General features: G+C 36.8%; 1 protein-coding gene across 2 annotated transcripts in view; it reads right to left on the reverse strand.

Moving 5' to 3' along the window:
• UBN2 (ubinuclein 2) overlaps window positions 1–19,366 on the reverse strand; it is a 91,600-nt gene that overhangs the window by 4,441 nt on the left and 67,793 nt on the right. The window contains exon 17 of one of the 2 annotated variants that reach the window (XM_070465046.1): window positions 7,139–17,420. The exons of the other annotated variant lie outside the window; for it this stretch is intronic. Coding sequence (XP_070321147.1) covers window positions 17,371–17,420 — 50 coding nt within the window. The 3' untranslated portion in view covers window positions 7,139–17,370. Of the gene's footprint in view, window positions 1–7,138; window positions 17,421–19,366 lie in introns of those variants that run through there. 2 annotated transcript variants of the gene reach the window in all.

A 19,366-nucleotide genomic window follows, 5' to 3' on the forward strand; every position in this document is an offset into this window, starting at 1 on the left:
GATTGGTAATGTCCCTAGAAACCTGGAAGAGGCAAACTCAAATACTCTTTAGAGGAATACACTTTAAATCCAGGCCTCAAAGAATGCCCAAAGTCAAACTGCAGGGATACATTAAAAAAAGGAGAAAACAAACACATGCAGAAATAACCCAGTATAAGCAAGTTAGTAAAAACTATAGGACTGGACCTACAGTTGGTTCAAGATCTGACTCTGCTGTCTGGAACTTTATGGGTCTGATGCTCCCAACCCACTAAGCACATGCTAAGGCCCTGACCTTGGCCTCTCTCTTTAGTACACTTCACCAGCTAAGAATGCTGCCAAACTGAGGAAAAAATAAGCTCACACATGAAAATGAGATATTTGAGGAGTATAATCACAACAGAGAGACAATAAATGGAACATGCCATGCTAGACAAACCAGAATGAAACAACACTGACCAAAAACTTAAGCGTAATAAAGATCCTCACAAACAGGATAATAGTAAGAAACAAGCAATTATGTAGAACTAAAGGAAATAGATATGAAGTATTTAATAGCTGAACAAACCCAATACAGTGGATAAAAACAATGGCTACCTAGCTGATATTCTAAATGAATAATCATCTAGATCAGCTCAAGGAATTTTCTTAGAAGGTATTGGAAAGAGATGGAAAATATGAAAGAACATTTAAGAAATAATAAGGTCAATATCTGAACAATATGAATCCCAGAAAGAGAGAAAATGGATTTAGAGAAGAGAAACTTAAATCATAAGTAAGAACTTTCAAAAATGAAAGATAAAAAGGACCCCAAAGGTCTCACAGAGCACCAAATAGAAAAATTATGGAAAAATCAAAATTTTGACATATTACGTGAAATTTAAGAACATAAGAGGGAGGGGATATGTGTGTGCTTACGGCTGGTTCCCATTGTTGGACAGCAGAAACCAGCCCAACATTGTAAAGGAATTATTCTCCAGTTAAAAATAAAAAATTTAAAAAGGCAAAACGCTAAAAGCTTCTGGAGAGAAGCAGAAAGTTCACAAAGGCATAAGAATTAGATTTATACTAGTCTTCCTAAAAAATACAATGGAGACAAGAAAACTGGTGAAGTTATATATTCTAAGTGAATACAGAATATATTTTCCTAAGGAAAATAACCTAAGGGTATTATATCCAGCTAAACTATTACTTAAATGTAAGGGCAGAAAGATGATATATTCAAACATACAAGGCCTTAGAAAATTTACAGCACAAAAAGTCTCTTTGAAAGCCCTCCTGCTTAAGTGAAATGAGTCAGAGAAAGTAAAAAACTGTATAATATCACTTACATATGGAATCTAAAAAATACAGTAAACTTGTGAACATAATAAGGAAACAGACTCAACAGATACAGAGAATAGACTAGTGTTTACAAGTGGGGAGAGGGAAGTGGGTAGAGTACAAACTTAGGTATAAAAATAAGCTACAAGGATATACTATACAACATGGGGAATATAGTCAATATTTTGTAATAATAAATGGAACATAACCCTTAAAAATTATTAATCACTATATTGTATACTATAACATATTTTACATCAACTGGGAATGTAAAATGGTCAAGCTACTGTGGGAAACAGTTTGGTGTTTCCTCAAAAAAATTAAATATAAAGTTACCATATGACCCAGGAATACCATTCCTTGGTATATATACAAAAGAACTGAAGATATATATTCCACAAAACCTTGTACACAAATGTTCATAGCAGCATTATTCATAATATTCAAAAAGTGGAAACAGCCCAAGTATTTATACTAATAAATGGATATATAAAAATGTAACATATTCATACAATGAAATACTATTCAGGATATAGATAGCTTGGATATTAAATTTAATATTAGGGCAAAAATATAAAGAAAGATAAGCAACATTATATATTGTTGAAAAGAAAAATATATCAAAAAGATATAACCAAAACAAATGCAACACTGTAAATCAACTATACTTCAGTTGAAAAAATAAAAGAAAAAATAGATATAACCATAATGAACATATATTCACTCAATATATGCCAAGACCGAAGGAAAAGGAAGAAGATGCACATAAACAAAACAGAGAATGAGAGCAGGAAAACAAATACAGATACAACAGAGATTATAATATAAAAATATTTTTAACAAAAATATTTTTAATACACTTCTAAGAAATTGTCTTCAAGTGGATTGATCGTATATAGGTGCTATAGGACAAGCAATTGACATAATTCAACTCATACTTAACAAGATTTCCAGAAAACTAGGAATAGAATTTTAACTTCATAAAAGCTATATACCAAAAATATGGAATAAATGCTATACTTAAAAGGGAAAATTTTCCCATTAAAATAAGAAACAAAGATGGGAGCCCTGGCTGTCCAGTGGTTAGCACTTGGCCCTTTCACTGCGTGGGCCCAGGTTCAATACCTGATGAGGGAACAAAGATCCTACAAGACACACAGCAGAAAAAGAAATGAAAAAATTGGAAGAGGAAATTAACCTGACATTATTTGTAATTATATGATCAACTCAGTTGAAAAATTAATAATCAGACAAGTAATTAGAAGGAGAGAGTAAAGCTGCTGGATACTAACTCAATTTGTGAAATCAAAAGCACCGATCTCAAGAAAGCCACTAGAAAATATAAGAGATTAACATAACCATTTGTAAAAAAAACAAATCTAAAGTACCTAGAAATCAATACATGAACAATACCTTTACAGAGAAAACTTAAAAGCTTTACTAGAAGACATGAAAGAGGATTTTTAAAAATGAAGAAGAAGTGGAACAAGAAGCATATCAAAACTAAGTGTGGGTACCTTTGGGATAGAGGGAGTGGGGGAGTAAGAAAGGAAGGAGAAACCTAATTTATCATAAAATGAGGAAACGAGAGCTTCTATTAAGAGATGAAAAGCATGTGCTATGGATTAAGGCACATAATTAATGCACTGCTTTGCATTTGCGGTAAAGTAAAGCAGAAATAAACTATACAGAACACATACTGACATACAGTTTGAAAATGCAGCAGCAAACTATGACAGGAGAGGCAGTAATTGTCAGAGGGTTATGTGTGAAACCTGACACTCTGAATGCAAGGGCAGAGACAGAGGTGAAACTGAATCACTGGATAAAGCTTTATTTCTCTTCATGGCTTTATTTCAAGCTTTATTTCTCTTCAATACAAGTGGAGAAAGTGGAAGCGGTGATTTGGACTTCAATCAGTGTGGACGGTGAGAAGCTATGACAAAACTAGACAGCATATTAAAAAGCAGAGACATCACTTTGCTGACAAAGTCTGTATAGTCAAAGCTAGTTTTTCCAGTAGTCATGTATGGATGTGAGACTTGGACCATAAAGAGAACTGAGCACTGAAGAATTGATGCTTTTGAACTGTGGTGTTGGAGAAGACTCTTGAGAGTCCCTTGGACTGCAAGGAGATCAAACCAGGCAATCCTAAAGGAAATCAACCCTGAATTTTCACTGGAAGAACTGATGCTAAAGCTCCAATACTTTGGCCACCTGATGGGAAGAGCCAACTCATTGGAAAAGACCCTGATCCTGGGAAAGATTGAAGGCAAAAGGAGAAGGGGGTGAAAAAAGGGCAGAGGATGAGATAGATAGCATCACTGACTCAATAAACATGAATCTGAGCAAAATCTGGGAGACAGTGAAGGACAGAGGAGCCTGGCATGCTGCAGTCCACGGGGTTGCAAAGAGTCTGACATGACTTCACAACTGAAAAGCATCAAAGCTAGGTTTACCTCTAGACTGATCATTACATGAACCAAAAGATTCCATTAATTGTTTTGCTTAATAGACTTTTAGAGCAGTCTCCCTTTACTTTTTATGCCAAGGGATTGACACGTGTGATGGAAGAATTTTAACTGGTATTTATCCACTCCTGTACTTTTAAATATATATTTTTTAAGATTTTTAAAAATACTGGTTTCACGTCTATATTTGGGAAAATCAGAGCAAGAGGAAGCATGAATTAACGGGGGGCGGGGGGCGGGAAAGAGGCAGAAAAGAAACAAAATAGCAGCCACCCTGTGTTAGTTCTCATGTGCTAGGCACTATGCTAGGTGCTTTCCATCCCTCGTCTCCTAATTCAACAACAAAACCCACCACTGGGAATTATCCCTGCAGAAATGAGGAGGCTGAACGGGGAGCCACAACTTGTCTGAAGTGCCACCTTCATAAAGGGGACCTCAGAGCCCAAGTCTAATGTCAGCCTGTTTTGCACGCTGTGCCACCCTAGTACAAAAACGATAGTGGGGAAATAGCGAAGGGACAGACACAGGGACACAGACGAGGCAAATATACACAGAGACAGAAAAAAAAAACAAGCCACGTCAGGGCACATTCCGATGAGAAAGAACTATCATACGAGCCGATACCTGTCACTGCCCTTTGAAAAGCTCATGATCTCACCTGCAATGTAATGCAATCCTTCGAGCACCCAGAATCAGTTCTTCTGCTTCTACTTCCAATTTTCAAAACTCTTTAAAAAAATATTTATTTTCTCAAGTATTCCTCCAAGCTTTACATGGATATGAAGCAATGTCACAGATTCCAGACACTGAGTTTCAAATCTGGAATGTCAGTCCTTATTATCCACTACAAAACAAGCCTGTGACTGGTTTGGTTATGCATACAGACACCAAATACCTAAAGGATAGCACAATTTGATCTGTAATAGTTATCTAACCGCTCATCAATAACTGTGGTACTGTAACTATGGAATACTATATGAACTGTCAACAAGTAAAGACAGATCTCTATGTATTGACATGGAATAACCTCCAAGATAATGTTAAAAAGTTGGATACGTATTTATACTTTTAACTGGAGAACTTGGTAGCAGTGGTTGGTCTGGGGAAGAAAGAGGGGGACGATGGGTAGGAAAGATGCTTTGCATTCACTGTACAATCATGTATTTGGTATTTTTTTCTTTTAACCAAGTGTAAGAATAATCTTTCCCCCTACAATCTTTATATCAAGCAGTTCAGTTGTGTCTTCCCTCTAAACCAGATCCAATTTTGGGGTCTGAGTGGAAGAAACAAATTATTTCTTTCCCTTCTCCCAGTGATTAGATAGCAAGAGGCTCCTTCCTATTTTTTTCCCCTTTTCTACAACTAAGCCCACCTCTTTGTTTCTTTACAAAACTCCCAAACCAAAACACTTTATTCATGGTATCCATGTTCATTGAAAATCCACTTATGTAAAAAGATATTTAAAAAAGCACTTATCTCACCATTCTTTGTATTTTGAAGAACATGTATGTCCATGTTTTTTTTTCCTTCTGTGCCTATGTATGTGCATTAACACTTATAACTTCTCTTTTATTTATTAATAATACATGGACATCTTGATCATATCTTAAACAATTTTATTCAGTAGTGTGATTTTATTCACTCAACCAATCCCCCCAGCACATTAAGCTGTTTCAAAATTTTACTATTATGAGTAACACACATGAACACCCTGTATGAGCCCAGTTTGTAAGAGACCTCTCTGTACAAGTCCCTTTTCCCCTTCGAATATGTTTGTAAGAACAGTTAACTTCTGCCTTTGAGCTCATCTACAGTCGTCGCTTTTCCTAACTAGCCACAGACACTATTCTGCACCAAAGCTAAGGTTGGAGATGATTTCTTGACTACATGGACAAATATAAAACATACTTGCTGCTTCAGTTTTCTATACTCCTGTGAACCAACCCCTCTGGACATCTGTCCCTCATTCAATTCAGCCTCAGAGAATAGGCTGCATTTCTGTTTAATTCTTGGCTCTAAATTGACTTGGTTATTCTGAAATTCTTAATTCCTTGGGCCATGTTTTTTCTTCTTAAAAACTTCAAAAATATATATATATATATATACCATATAATCAATAATAAAACAGAACTAGTATAAATGATAATAAAAGCTAACATTTATCTAGTACTCACTTTGAGTCACTGTGCTAAGTGCCTCACATGCCTTATATAATTTAATGTTAATCAAAGTTACATGAAAAAAAGTATTCCACAGTCAAAGAAGCTTGAGGAAATTATGGCTTTAAAAAATCCTGTTTAACGATGGCACTTTTAATATGTTAATCCACATTTGAAAGATGGTAGTCAGATTAATTAGCTACAGATTTCTTGAGGGGCTGTTACTCCCAAAAACACACTTTTGCAAAACTAGACTTAATGTTACTAGTTTTTCGTAAAAGCACTTGCAGCCTACCCTCTCCACCCTGCCTGAGGCCCATGTCTTTAAACTTCTTCATCTTAATGACAGTGCACTGAAAATACACTTAAATACCAGGACTGTTTATATTTGAGGGCATATGTTCTTTTCTGTATCTTATATGCACATATATACTTATAAATGACAAAACTGTTCAACTTCTCTCACAAATTGCTATCTTTTCACCCTCTTTCCCACTCCCTACCTGGATTTCTAAGGTTAAATTCTTTTTTTCACTTTTTTCTCATGCCAATATTTTCCCTAAAGAAGTCCTCTACAAGTAAGACTAAAAGATGCTTACCTATGCAACTAGGTGAGCATCCTGTATCTACAACTGCAAGCCTTGACCCTAGGTGAGCATCCTGTGTCTACAACTGCAAGCCTTGACCATGCAGGCAGGCATGCGTACACAGGCACACACCCTCTAAACTGAAGGAAGAACCTAGTAGGCCTGCATTCCAGGACTCCCACAGTCTGGCTTCCTGTAGTCACCCCAGCACCCACCTCACACCAGCCTGGCCTCCTTCCTGTTTCTTCCTAAGTCTGCTCAGGATGCTCCCTCTTCCTCCTTCCCAGTCAAATCCCATTTATCCCGGAAGGTCCAGTTCAAACGCCATCAACCTGACAAGGTCTCCACAGATCTTTCCAGCCCATTTTCTCCCCTGCTCTGAACTCAAGTGGCAGGTGGCCATGGACCACACCTTTGTGACACATTTTGAACTGCTGTCTTTTAACTTGTCATATGATTGCAGACTATTTGTAAATACATGGAGGGTAGGGCCTATGCCCTGATTTCTATATCCCATACTGCCCAGCACAGTGTGACAGAGGCAAGAGATACTCCTGGACCACTGAAAGAATGAGATATTAAAATTCAAGTTAACTCAATGATACAACAGACACAAGAATAATATGTACATTCCTCTTTATTTAATACAACACGTAACACATACAAAAAGAAAAAACACTCATGTAAAAGGCCCTGTCGCAAAGGATAGACAGGAAAACATCTACACAATCAAATAAGGCTCCTGCTTTAAAACAGGGGTTTGCTTAGCTACACTTGGAATATGAGCAAGGCTGTTGCAAAAAAAAAAAAAAAAAAAAATCCCTGCACTGAAGGAGTATATATATCAATGGGGTCAATTTACTAAATTCACCAGATCCACATCTAGGAATGTTTAAGTCCTCTCACATATCCAAAAATCATCAGGGTTTTATGAAATGTTATTTTTTTGGGGGGGGATAAAAATTTTTACCTGTCCTCCTTTCTTCTTAGAAAACAGTGACAAGATCTCTCTAAAAACTAGAGACCAGCAAACCACCCAAAGTTTGGAAAGCTTTACCATTAAAGTTCAAAAAGTGTGTAGAACTGAGAATTCAAAGGCAAGATGGCACTGGGAAGAAGAATTTAACTTGGTCATTTCCTGATCAGTCACGAGGAAACACAATGGAAACATCCAGGCTCAGTGCAGGGTTCGGTAGCAGCAGTTTGTCCATATTCCTGCTCTGATTAGAGCCGGAAATTAAACAAGCACCAGTTCATCTCAGAAGAGCCTTATACAAACATACACACATACATACCCACACCCATTCACATGTCATCACCACCCCCTTTTATTTAAATTTATTATTATTTTTTTACTAAAATAATACAAAAAAGGGAGACAGGTATATTTACAAAAATCCATGGCTGGTACAGTACATAATTTTTAAGACACACTAAATGCTACAATCTTTCAGGTCCTGAGATTATTACAAATATCAACTCAAAGCTGTGTTCAGGTCCAGTTTTAAAGGAGGAAAAAAAATTCCCAAAATATTAAGTCACACATATTTAAATTTAAAATACAGCATATCCCTTCAAGTTAGCAAAAACGCACCTCCCTAAAAACAACTGCAATATGGTAGTCAGGGCCTTTCACCCAGAGGGGCAGCAATTATTTAGGCTCCTTCCTTCAAGATGCATTGTAAAACCTGTTGGCATCTATATAAAGCGGGGAGGTGGCTCAAGAAAGAAGATGCTGTGTAACCGGAAGGACATTTCTTTATAGAGTGAACATTCACTGTATAAATAAGTCCCATTTTTCCTTCTGTTACCAAACAAAAGTCTTTCCTTTATCAAAATTCATACTGCAAGAGTCGGAATATGTGCTTACCCAGACTAAAAATCAGAATCCTTATTTCCAATCAGTTATAGCAAATCAGTCTGCAGTCCCACGATAATTTTTACAACTGCAAATAAATTTTCTTGCTTGTAATAAATGAGAAAACACTCATCACTTGGTTACCTTGGGAGACTCTGATTAACTTATTATTTGGGGCACAAAATTTTCACCAGCCAGAGATTTCCTTTCCTTTTCAGCTTGCCAGTGTTTAGCAAGCAACAGACAAGGAAGGGCAAGCCCCAAGATTTACATACTCTTAAGAACAATTAGATATTTTTGATACATTCTGTAATATAATTTTTGAATGACAGCCAACAAAACAGCAGTACAAAGCATGAATCCCTTCTCTGGAGGCTGGCCAAAAAAATTGTGTGTGTGTTGGAAAACCTACCTCTACTGGTGCAAGGGCCCCTTGCTTGCCTACAAGTCTCAGAAGGTCTATGTAATTAATTATGTAACATAGCCAGGATTTTAAAAGTTGGCCAAACTTGGTCAACTTTCCGACTACCTATATAAAACAGTAATAACTCTGTCAACTGAGAATAATTTCTCTTTTAATGCCTCTGGCCAAAATTGGGGGTAATTCTTGGTAATTTCACAGGGACAGGAAAGAAAACCCAATATGCTGGCACAGGGCACACAACCCCTGCAAACAGATGAGAGAAGCAAAAGAGGAGAGAAGTTTATGGCCAGAAGAGCGTGAAATGTAATGTAGCAGGTTGTCACACAGAAGAATATGCCACTTGGCTAGTCTTGGTTACTGCAAACTCCTAAATGTGCTTGGAGGGCAGATGGAACTGTTAAATTAAAAAACAGAGTATCTCCACGTTATCTAAGGTAATAGTCACCTTGCTTGTGTTTCAATTAAGTTTCCATTAGTGCTTTGTTACAAAATATTTTAAAACTAGACAAGATAAAATAGAGTTATATTATTATTGGCAAAACAGTAACAAATAATATATGGAGCGTTTTCTGAGGAACCTAAAATTGGTACCTAGGATTCATATGGCCTTTCTGACGCAGACCTTTGTAAAGTAGGTTTATTCCAGAGGAATTAATGAAAAGAAGCAAGGCAGACTATTATGTGAAATAAGAGCCCAACAAATAATAAAAACAAATAAGAGTTCTCTTTTGAATAACCTTGAAAAGTATCAAGAGGAAGCCCTGTAATGTAGCTACTACTATATTATATAGTAGAGAAATCTATTTTTAACACAAAGGAGAAGAGAAAAAAAATTCACGTCACCAGTGATGATTTTAAGTCCTGGACATATAGACCCCCTTAATTATACTACTGAGATTTATTTATTTATTTATCTATTAAGTATTCTTGACCTGTTTGGGTAACAGTTCGGAAAAGTGTCCAAAATTTAACTACTAACCTGCTCTAAAATGTGTCGACATATGAAAGAAAGTCTGAAAAGCAGAAGTATTACATATTACAGTATGAGGAAATTAAATAAAGATCACAAATAGCTACTTTCAAGCAAATGGTACTTTGGGAATATCTGAGAAAAATATCAAGTTATTCAAAGGCAGCCTGATTAAAATCCTACCAGTCCCTGTCTGAGTGTGCTGGGAAGTAAACAGTCTCCTACAACACGCCTGCAGTCTTTCCTTTCAAATTTAGTGGGGACCCAGCGTAGATGACCAACATGGATGAGAAAAGGAGGTGAAAGTTTAACTTTCCTCCCCAGACTCTCAACAACTTTTATTCTAGTGTAGCCACTGGCTGATGAAATGGTTAACTTGAGGGCTCAGATTAGAGAAAAGAAGAATGAAAACTAAAGAAAGTAAAGAAAGAATGAGAATCTGACATTAATATTTAACACCACTTTGTAATGACAGTATGACCATCTGTTTATTAGCTCCACAAACCTGAACACTGCGCCAGACAATCTAAAGCTTTCTCAGAACTGAACACTGGGACGGTTTTATCTTAACAACCCGAAGACATGCCATGATTCCAACCACAGTGTGCACCAGAATCTGTACTTAGTTTCTGAATATAAAGTTCACATTTTAGGACAGATGGACACACAAAAAAATATCTCTATTTTTATGTTTCCATTAATTTTCCCGAGAGGAAAAAACACACATTCAACAAAACCCTTATGCCTTATTTCTTTGGGTAGAAGTCTTAATTAACATCTCTTATTTAAAGAATGGAAAAAAGGAAGAATGTGGAAAACGTGTATGTTTATCTGCATAGTTGATATTTAGAGGCTACTAACTAAGGCTTTATCTGGAAAACACAACAAAAAACCAAAAAGTGACTTTTAAGGAAAAACGTCCTGTCACTAGAGAGTAAATGGGCCTCAGCCAGTTCTGGGAATTAACTCAGAGGCTTTGTCTACTTGGGCCTGGGGCCTTCTCCCTACTCACTCACACTGGATCATTTGTTCCTAATCCCCTGACATTCTCTTTCCTGACCCTGAATATGTGCTACAAAATCTACACACATCTCCTCGCAAATGGTGCTCAGCATCTAGCGCTAACATAGAAGCAGCATCCAATGTTTCCTGTTGTTATTGTTTTAAATGATAAAAGGAAAATTCTATGTATTACTGCTTCATATACTTGATGGAGGGTAGGATAAGATGACCTTCCTCTCCTCCCTGGAGCTGGGAAAAATATATTTCTTTGTGCTCCCACCCTTCCCACAGCTGCCCCAGCTAGGAAGAGAAACCTGCCTCCTCTCTCCCATTTTTCTACAACCTGAGCAGTTGATGGCTCCCACTCTTTCACGTTAAAGAAGCATAAATTACACAGGTAGACTGGCTACAGTACACCTAGCAGGCTGTGTGTAGTGCTTGCCCCTTCAGTGCAAAGCTGGATAAACCTATGGTTACAGGAACAGTACACAATCTCCATAAGAAGGAGACCCCCATTCATTCTTAGAAAGTTAAAAGCTTAGCTATATCCATCACTAAACAAGTAATATAAGGAAATTAGGCTGAGAACATGGCAAAGTGAGGCAGATAAAACATTTGGGATCATTAATCAACTCCAGTAACCAATCATTCACGCTTTAGCTAGCTTCAGCTCCACAATCTTGGCAAAAATCACACATGTAATAATACCATAAACAGCTTTAAAAAAAAACTATTTATAATTAGGAAACTTAGTGTTATTTACCCCCTCCCCTCTTATTAACCTGAAACTAAGCATTGTATCCAACCACAAATATAATATGTTTAAATAACACATATGTATCTAAATTAGAATTCCAGTGATTTTTTTTAAACCTAAAAATCATATGGTGCTTTTTATACCCATCATAGGGAAACATTTTTTTAGCCTCTGCAGGAAGATGATAATACTTTTTTTAATTATATAGGACATTTTAGAAAAACTCAAAATATTTTTGAAAAAGTCTCTGATATCCCTGGGAGGTAGGTGAATATTATTATACCCAATTTTCTAATGGGTAATCTGAGGCACAAAGGTTGAACGATATTCCCCCTAAACACAATAATCAAGAATAACATGACTGAACTGAGGCCACCTGATAACAGTCTTGCTGTCAAGTAACGCTGCCAGGAGCCTCTGCTTTCTCCTTTTTGGCCACCAGTCTCCTCAGTTAAAATGTATTTAAAAGGGGGCATTTACTAGACATATTTATACTGGGTTTTGAGGATTGGTTCAACTTAATCTCCCTTCACATGTCACATCTGTTTTCGACAAGAAACAGATGAACACTAATTACTGATATTATGTTATTTTGCTCAAGGGAGAAACAAAAATAACCATTAAATCATATTAGGCCAAATGTAATTATTTGGCAAATGAGAAAACTGAAGCTCTCTCAGGAATGCCATGGGTTATATAAGTGTTTCCCTCCATATCTGAAGTCCTCCTACTTCTAAGTTTATTACCCTTTTGACAGATATGCAGCTATATAAATTCTTCAAAACCCATTTTCCAGAAGAGTATATGATGCATTTTTAACATGGACAAAGTTGCTAACTTGCTTCAAAACTCAGAAACAATACCATGGTTCTAACTCTAGCTCTCCCATGTCTTTAGTCTTGCCTGCCATCATGTACCTTATCAACTTGACCTGGAAAGACTCTTGTTATCCCAATGCTTTCTCTAGTATTACACATGCCAAGTCTGAAGGGCACAGAGCAGTGGATTACATCCAGGAACAGCCAATGAGTCCACTAAATTTATTCTAGTTATAATAACTGACTTATTTTATATGTAGCTGTTGTTCCTGTTAACTTCTACAAACAGATATTCAAAGGGCAAAGACAGTATCTTGTGAGAAGACAATTTCCCAATCTATCCATTCAAATCAACTAAAGGCAATGGAATAAACAAGGCAGAAATTTTGCAAACATTAAAAAACAGGGGAGTGCTTGGAAAGGATGCAATGGTACAGCAGCTACTAGTTATATATATATATATATTACATATGTATACAAATATACACACATATATATGTATGCATGTATGTGTGTATCTTACACATATATCCATATACATATAAAGAAAAAGAATATTACAGCATGACATGATCTTGGCAACTCTGAGATTCTTCCTCCTGAATCCCCTGACGTTATTAGCCTGTACTTTAGGATATCTGAGAACAGTTTCAAAAGAGGGGAAAAAAGAAAGAAAAAAAGGCACTTAACAAAGACAAAGGCCTGAATTGAATATGCTTTAGAGGAATAATATAAGCCATTTTACCAGAGCTAAGAAATGATTTACAGAGTTAAACCCTTCCTCTTAAATTTTATAAAATAAAACTGTCTAACATGTTTCTAATCATTTACCTACTACTGCATTTTTCTTCTGCATCATTATTACAAAAACAAAAGCCCCCTAAAAGCAAAAACCAAAACAACAGACAGACAAAAACAACCATACATGCATAACAGCAAGTAAAAGTGCCCTTCTGAGAACATAAGGTCAGCAGAAACTACAGTGCTGAAGCACAGGGCAAGTTCTCAAGTTTGGCCTGATTGTAGATTTCTCTCACTCTTCTAATTTAAAACAGGACAAAATAAACATCAACCAACAAAAAGAGCAAACAAAAATTCAAGACCTAAATGATGAAAAGCATACAAGGACCAGTGTGCTTTTATGGTACACCCTTAAAATAAAGTATCCTAGTTCTATACATGGGTCAAAGTATATGACAAAGCCTCCCAGAAATAAAGAACTGTAAATTGAAGTTGAACATTACAGGCAAAGTTCATTTTACAAATGTAGCAGCAAATCTCATAGATTAATTGGAGTTCTAAGAGATGATCCCAAGGGACACAGTATTCGCGTAATCAATGGTAGTTTGAATAACAGTAGAATTCCATTTCAGAAAATGTCTTGAACCAAGTAGAGGTGGAAAGGGGGTGTGGTAGAGGGCAACGAGAGGAGAAAGATTAGAGGTGTCTGCCCTTTCCAAACCTGGGTAGTAAACAATTTAAATCTGCTTTAGGGGAAAAAAAAAATCCTTGGTTAAAAATCTTTTTGTAGAAGTTGTTTTCATACAGGTGTCAAACCCACAGCATTCAAACAGGTGTGTGCCCGGTTCTTCCTTCTAGCTGGGTGATATGATAAACCCTATTGAGCTTCTATGGTATTAAAAAAAAAAAAAGAAAGAAAGAAATTTGGGCTAACAACATCCATCAAAGGGGTGGCAGGCATGAAGGAATATGCTGACACAATGCTCTGAGTCCCTCAAAATCAAGACTTGGGGACCTCAGATGAACTTCACTTCTTCCCCCAATACTTAATCTCTTCAGTTGGTTTTAGAATCATGATTTCCTTTACCCTCTGATCTCAGAAGCAGATGAGAAAAGAATTATAACCGACTGGTAATGAAATTATTGCTTACATCGATTGTGGAGGCTCTGAATGAGCTTGACACTTTGCTCTCAGTCTCCAGCCGAGGCTCAGCACTGCTATCTCTGGAGACAGCTCTGCTGATCATTCATTATTGCTTGTGAATACTGAGGATTAACTTGTATGTACAGTAACAGCTTATACGTCAGCGAAGGCAATTTAAAATACAAGACCGTTGAAAACAGCTTACTTTTCCTGAATCAAGAATCCCACGGCATGGGATGTAACTGTGTGCTGATTACCTTTACAATGGGATGTTGCTAATGCTCTTCAGAAAAGACACACTGCTCTATAGCCTTTCCAATTACTCTCCACTTTTAAAAAATAACATAATTTGATTTTCAAGTGCAAAAATAGAATATGAGTCACAAGCCTCTGTGCTAAAAAATAACTGATTTGTATGTATGTTTTTAGTAAGAAAAGCTGTAAAAATAGGTGTCTGTACAGTATGGACACCATTTTCAATGTTATGACCTAGAAAAGAATTAGGTATTTACATGCAGTAACTCTTTGATCATACTTTTTAAGAAATATAAGGATGTTTATTTCATTTGTACAACATAAAAGGGCAGTCTTGATTGAAATGGATGAAGCTAGTGAAAATGTGGTGGGGGTGAGGCAGCAGTTCTCACAGAATCAGGATTGAAGAGAACAGAATAAAATCTTCACAGAGGAGGCCTCAGAGCCCAGGGCCCTCAGGTGTTTATAAAACGATATGGGGGAGGAACTGATAATCCCACTCTTCTCGAATGAAGACAGAATCATGGCGGGGGGTGGGGGGGGGGGGAGGATCTTCGGATGGTGTCGTCACTCCAAATCTTTGTTGTGACGAGACAAAGAACCAAGGAGCATACACTCGCCTGACAGTGTGATTTCAGAGTTGATGGGTTTAACAAATTAAAGTTGTCATTCCTCACCTTAAACTAACACTGTACTCATCTATCAACAAATATATGTGTACAAAAGTACACACACAGATGAACACATGCACCACTCTCCACCAGAAGAGAGATGAATCTGCATTGTGTTCTCTCCTTGTTCGGGGAAGTAAAATGAAGGTGGCTTCTCAAAGGAAAATTCTTAAAGATTAGCTGACTTTTTTCCCTCTAAATTAGATAAAAGCAAGAGGTATGCTACAATGGAAAAACTCAAGAACTGGGTAAGCTTCCCTAGGTTAAAAAAACCGAACAAACTTTAATCAAACATTCTCCATTCAAGTCAAACATATCTGCAACATCCCAGCATCCTTCCAAATATCTACCAGGGTTGACAGAACATTCTTATTTGCTTTACTGTTAAATTCTGAGAGGCAAGTAATTATATCAATGATTCCTTTGAAATAACCCTTTCCCCTTATTGTAACAAGTCCTTGGAACTAAAGTTTTCAGTTATTAACTTTTTTTTTTCCCGCTGTAAAGTAAGCCAATGTGACTCTGAAGTCAAAATATGGGCTTACAGATCTAAAGTATTCTGTGTTAATTTATTCACAGTCCTAAAGCCTATCTGGAACTTTTGCTTTTGAAAGGAAAAAAGGGCCTGATTAATACCCTTATCTGGATAAATATTAATGGTATTGCGTGACTTGTAATGAAAACATATTTAAGAAATCTTGCTACTACCAATCTGGTGCAATTTTTTTAGGTGTCTGGCATTATTAATGGACCAAGCTTACACCATACTTGTGAACAGTTGGAAAACATTCAGAAGCCTAAACAGGAAGAAAAAGACTAGAACAATGATGTGGTGAAAAAAAGTCAACAAAATGTATCCAAACACTATAAATTTCTCCCTTAACATCCTTTGTTGAACATGCAATTTGCATGAGGAAGCTCTAGTAACGGAGTCTTATTATCTGCAGGTTTACTCATATATCAATACTCTAAGTATTAGTAAAACTTTAACATTTCAAATGCTCCAAATCAGTTTCACTATAGTGGATATAGGGAGTAAAAATACACTGTTATAAAAATAATCCCCTGTACACAATGATCCTAATTTAATTCCTCCCTTTAAAATACCATCTTCAAAATTCCCCCCAAATACACATATGCCGTTTGAATGACCAATGAAGAAGCACTCCAATACACACTTATACCTGTTTATATCAATAGTTAATAATCACCTAAAATACCACTAGCAAAAAAAACAGAAAGAGAGGTTGTGAACTAAAGTGATGTTGGGGGAAATTGACAATTCATACTGGCAGGCCTGCAAAGGCTAAGTGGACCAAAGCTGCAGTCCTACAACAAAGATCCCCATTTCTCAAGAGGAAAATGTGAACACAAGTCACATTTTAACATCAAGAATGGAAATAAGAATTAACCAGTCAACACCAGATGCACAAATCACCTGAAGAAGAGAGTTAAGTACCTGCTTCTGAATGGAAGATGTAATTGACCCTTTTACAAAAAGGGGACATCTAAGTTTCATCTGTTATGAGCAACAGCCTCAATTTTTTGACTTAAAAAAATGTAATATATATCACTGTGCTAAAATAACTTTCCTGAAGCATCTTTAGTCCACTGATTTACACAGGAGTTGCTACACACTGGAGAAGATTCAAGTTTGTTCAGGATTTTTGAGGGTACATAATTTATACTCAGCTACTGTCTGCATCAGACATAGGGCCATTAAATTTTTTTTGTGGAAAATTTGTTGCATAGTCCACTCAGACATGACCACTACTCCTGACAAACTGGCCTAATTTGGGGTATACTGCCTTCTATTATGCAACTATGTCTACAAGTGTTCAGATCCAACCCCCAGGATGGATGGAGTTTACCCAAATCCTCAATTTCCTTCTTCCTGCCCAGGGAAAAATCAAATTTGTATTTCTGTGGGTTTGACAACTGAGTCTCTTTCAAGTCAGTTAATATGGTAACTTTGTCTTTCTTTAGAAGAGACCAAAGGTCACACTTAACTTTGCACAAAAGCATTTCTTCCTCCTGCACCTGGCTTTACTCAAGTAATGTTTTCTTTTCTTTCTCCTCCTCACCACAGTGCTTGGGACGAGAGAATGTAAACATCGACAGAACAGCAGCCCTATGACCACACGAGTACTTTCCCATCAGGTAGGTTCCAGCAGCCAGCCAAGTGTGTCGTCTCCTTTGCTTGCTGGGAAGTCACTGAGATTTCCGTGGTAACTTAGTGTCCCCTTTACTTTGGCCTCCATCTGAGAAAAGAGGTGTTCAATCAGTACGGGTCGGCATGTCATAAAAAATAAAAGTATATGAAGCAAAACAAACAATTAACTTCTAATTTTCACATGGATGACAACATTGCTAGAAAGATAACCTTTAGTACCTTACATGTTACAGCACAAAGAAGTTGACATATAAACAAGAATGATTCTCTTATCTCAAAATGACTATGGTTTAATTGGTTTCCAGTGTCCTACAAATACTATTTCAACAAGTTATTTGTTATCTACCTTATAGTCAACTATGTCAAATGCTTCGAAGATTATAAAGAGACGGAAAAACATAATCAGTCCCCCTCCTTCAAGGAACTTATCACATTTTTTGATTCCCTTAGAAAACAAGGTCAACTTCAATGTTGACTTCATTTTCATGCAAGTGAAAATTTCTTACCACGACATAGCAGTTAATAACTCTCAATTATTTATGCAAATGAATGGACCACACTGGGAGTGAAAACTCCAGCTGCATCTTTGTTTTTAGCCCTAACCTGGCAAATGTAAAAGGTAGGAAAGTCTGCTATGGGAAGAATGATTTTTCTAGTTTTACGTATGGCTATGTAACTTATACTGGGAAAATGCTAATCACTCTACTTAAACTGGACAAGAGTAGGACTGGGTGACCTTGAGGGCCAAAAAAAAAATGTAGAAAATCTCCTATCATTTGTTGCCTTATCAAGGAAAGTTAAGCTCCACCAGGCCTGAGTTCTCTTGCCTGGAGAATCCCATGAACAGAGGAGCCTGGCAGGCTACAGTCCATGGGGTTGCAAGAGTCGAGTCGGACACAACTTAGTGACTAAACCACCACCACCAGGCCTGAGAGAAAAACGCAGGGGGAGGCAAGAATGGCAGAAATGCACAAGTGTCAAGGAGCAAATTACTGCATTACAAGAGTAACCTTAAGCCTGGAGGAGACCACGGAAGTCACAATGTTGAGTCCATTCCTGTGATGTCTAAATTACTTGGGTAATACATAAGCAAAACAAAAAAACTGCCTCTACTGAAGAAAAGATGTATCAGTGAAACAAGATAATAATTTCAAAAGCTGTATATACAGAATACTATTTAAATGAACTTTAGTGAGAGTATCTAAGGAATTGGCATTTCCATTTATAATAAGATATTATACCCTTGCATTTGTGGAAAGAAATGATTTGACTTGAGACACGATTAAATTCACAAAACAGCAGGGTGGGACTTTGCTAAAAGAAGCTTTGGATAATCAGCAAAATAAAATACTCATATTAGGTACTTCCCTCATGGTCCAGTGGTTAAGACTCCATGCTCCCAATGCAGGGGTCCTGGGTTTGCTCCCTGGTCAGGGAACTGGATCCTACATGCCTCAACTGGCAGTCTTACATGCCTCAAACAAAGATTCTGCATGCCTCAACTAAGACCTAGCACAGCCAAATAAATAAATTAATTAATTAAAATATTTTTTAAAAAAATACTCATATTAACCACATTGTGAAATTCTTTAGACCAGGGTTTGGCGACTATGGCCCTTAGGCCAAATATGGTCTGTTACCTCTTTTTGAGACTAAAGTTCTACTGGAGCCCAGTCACACTCACGTTATGCATTATCTGTAACTGTTCTAGTGCTGCAATGGCAGAGTTAAGTATCTGTGACGGACTACGTGGCCATGCAAAGTAAACATGAAATATTTACCATTTTCATGTTTGTAGAAAAAGTTTATTGGCCCCAGTCTTTAATCAGAGAATTAACATTAACTAAGCTCTTACCATGTACCTGATACTATGCTAGAAGCTTTAAATATTTTTGTTAAATTCTCCATAATAAGCCTATTAAAAACATCTTGCTATCCCTATCAAGGGAAGTGATATTCGAACAAACTACACTTGCTCAAAGTGGCAGTCCTAGAATTCAAAAATTCCAGCCTGATTCTCAAATTTAGTGTCTC

Source organism: Odocoileus virginianus, chromosome 1 (assembly GCF_023699985.2).
Source record: "Odocoileus virginianus isolate 20LAN1187 ecotype Illinois chromosome 1, Ovbor_1.2, whole genome shotgun sequence".
NCBI classification, from domain to species: Eukaryota; Metazoa; Chordata; class Mammalia; order Artiodactyla; family Cervidae; genus Odocoileus; species Odocoileus virginianus.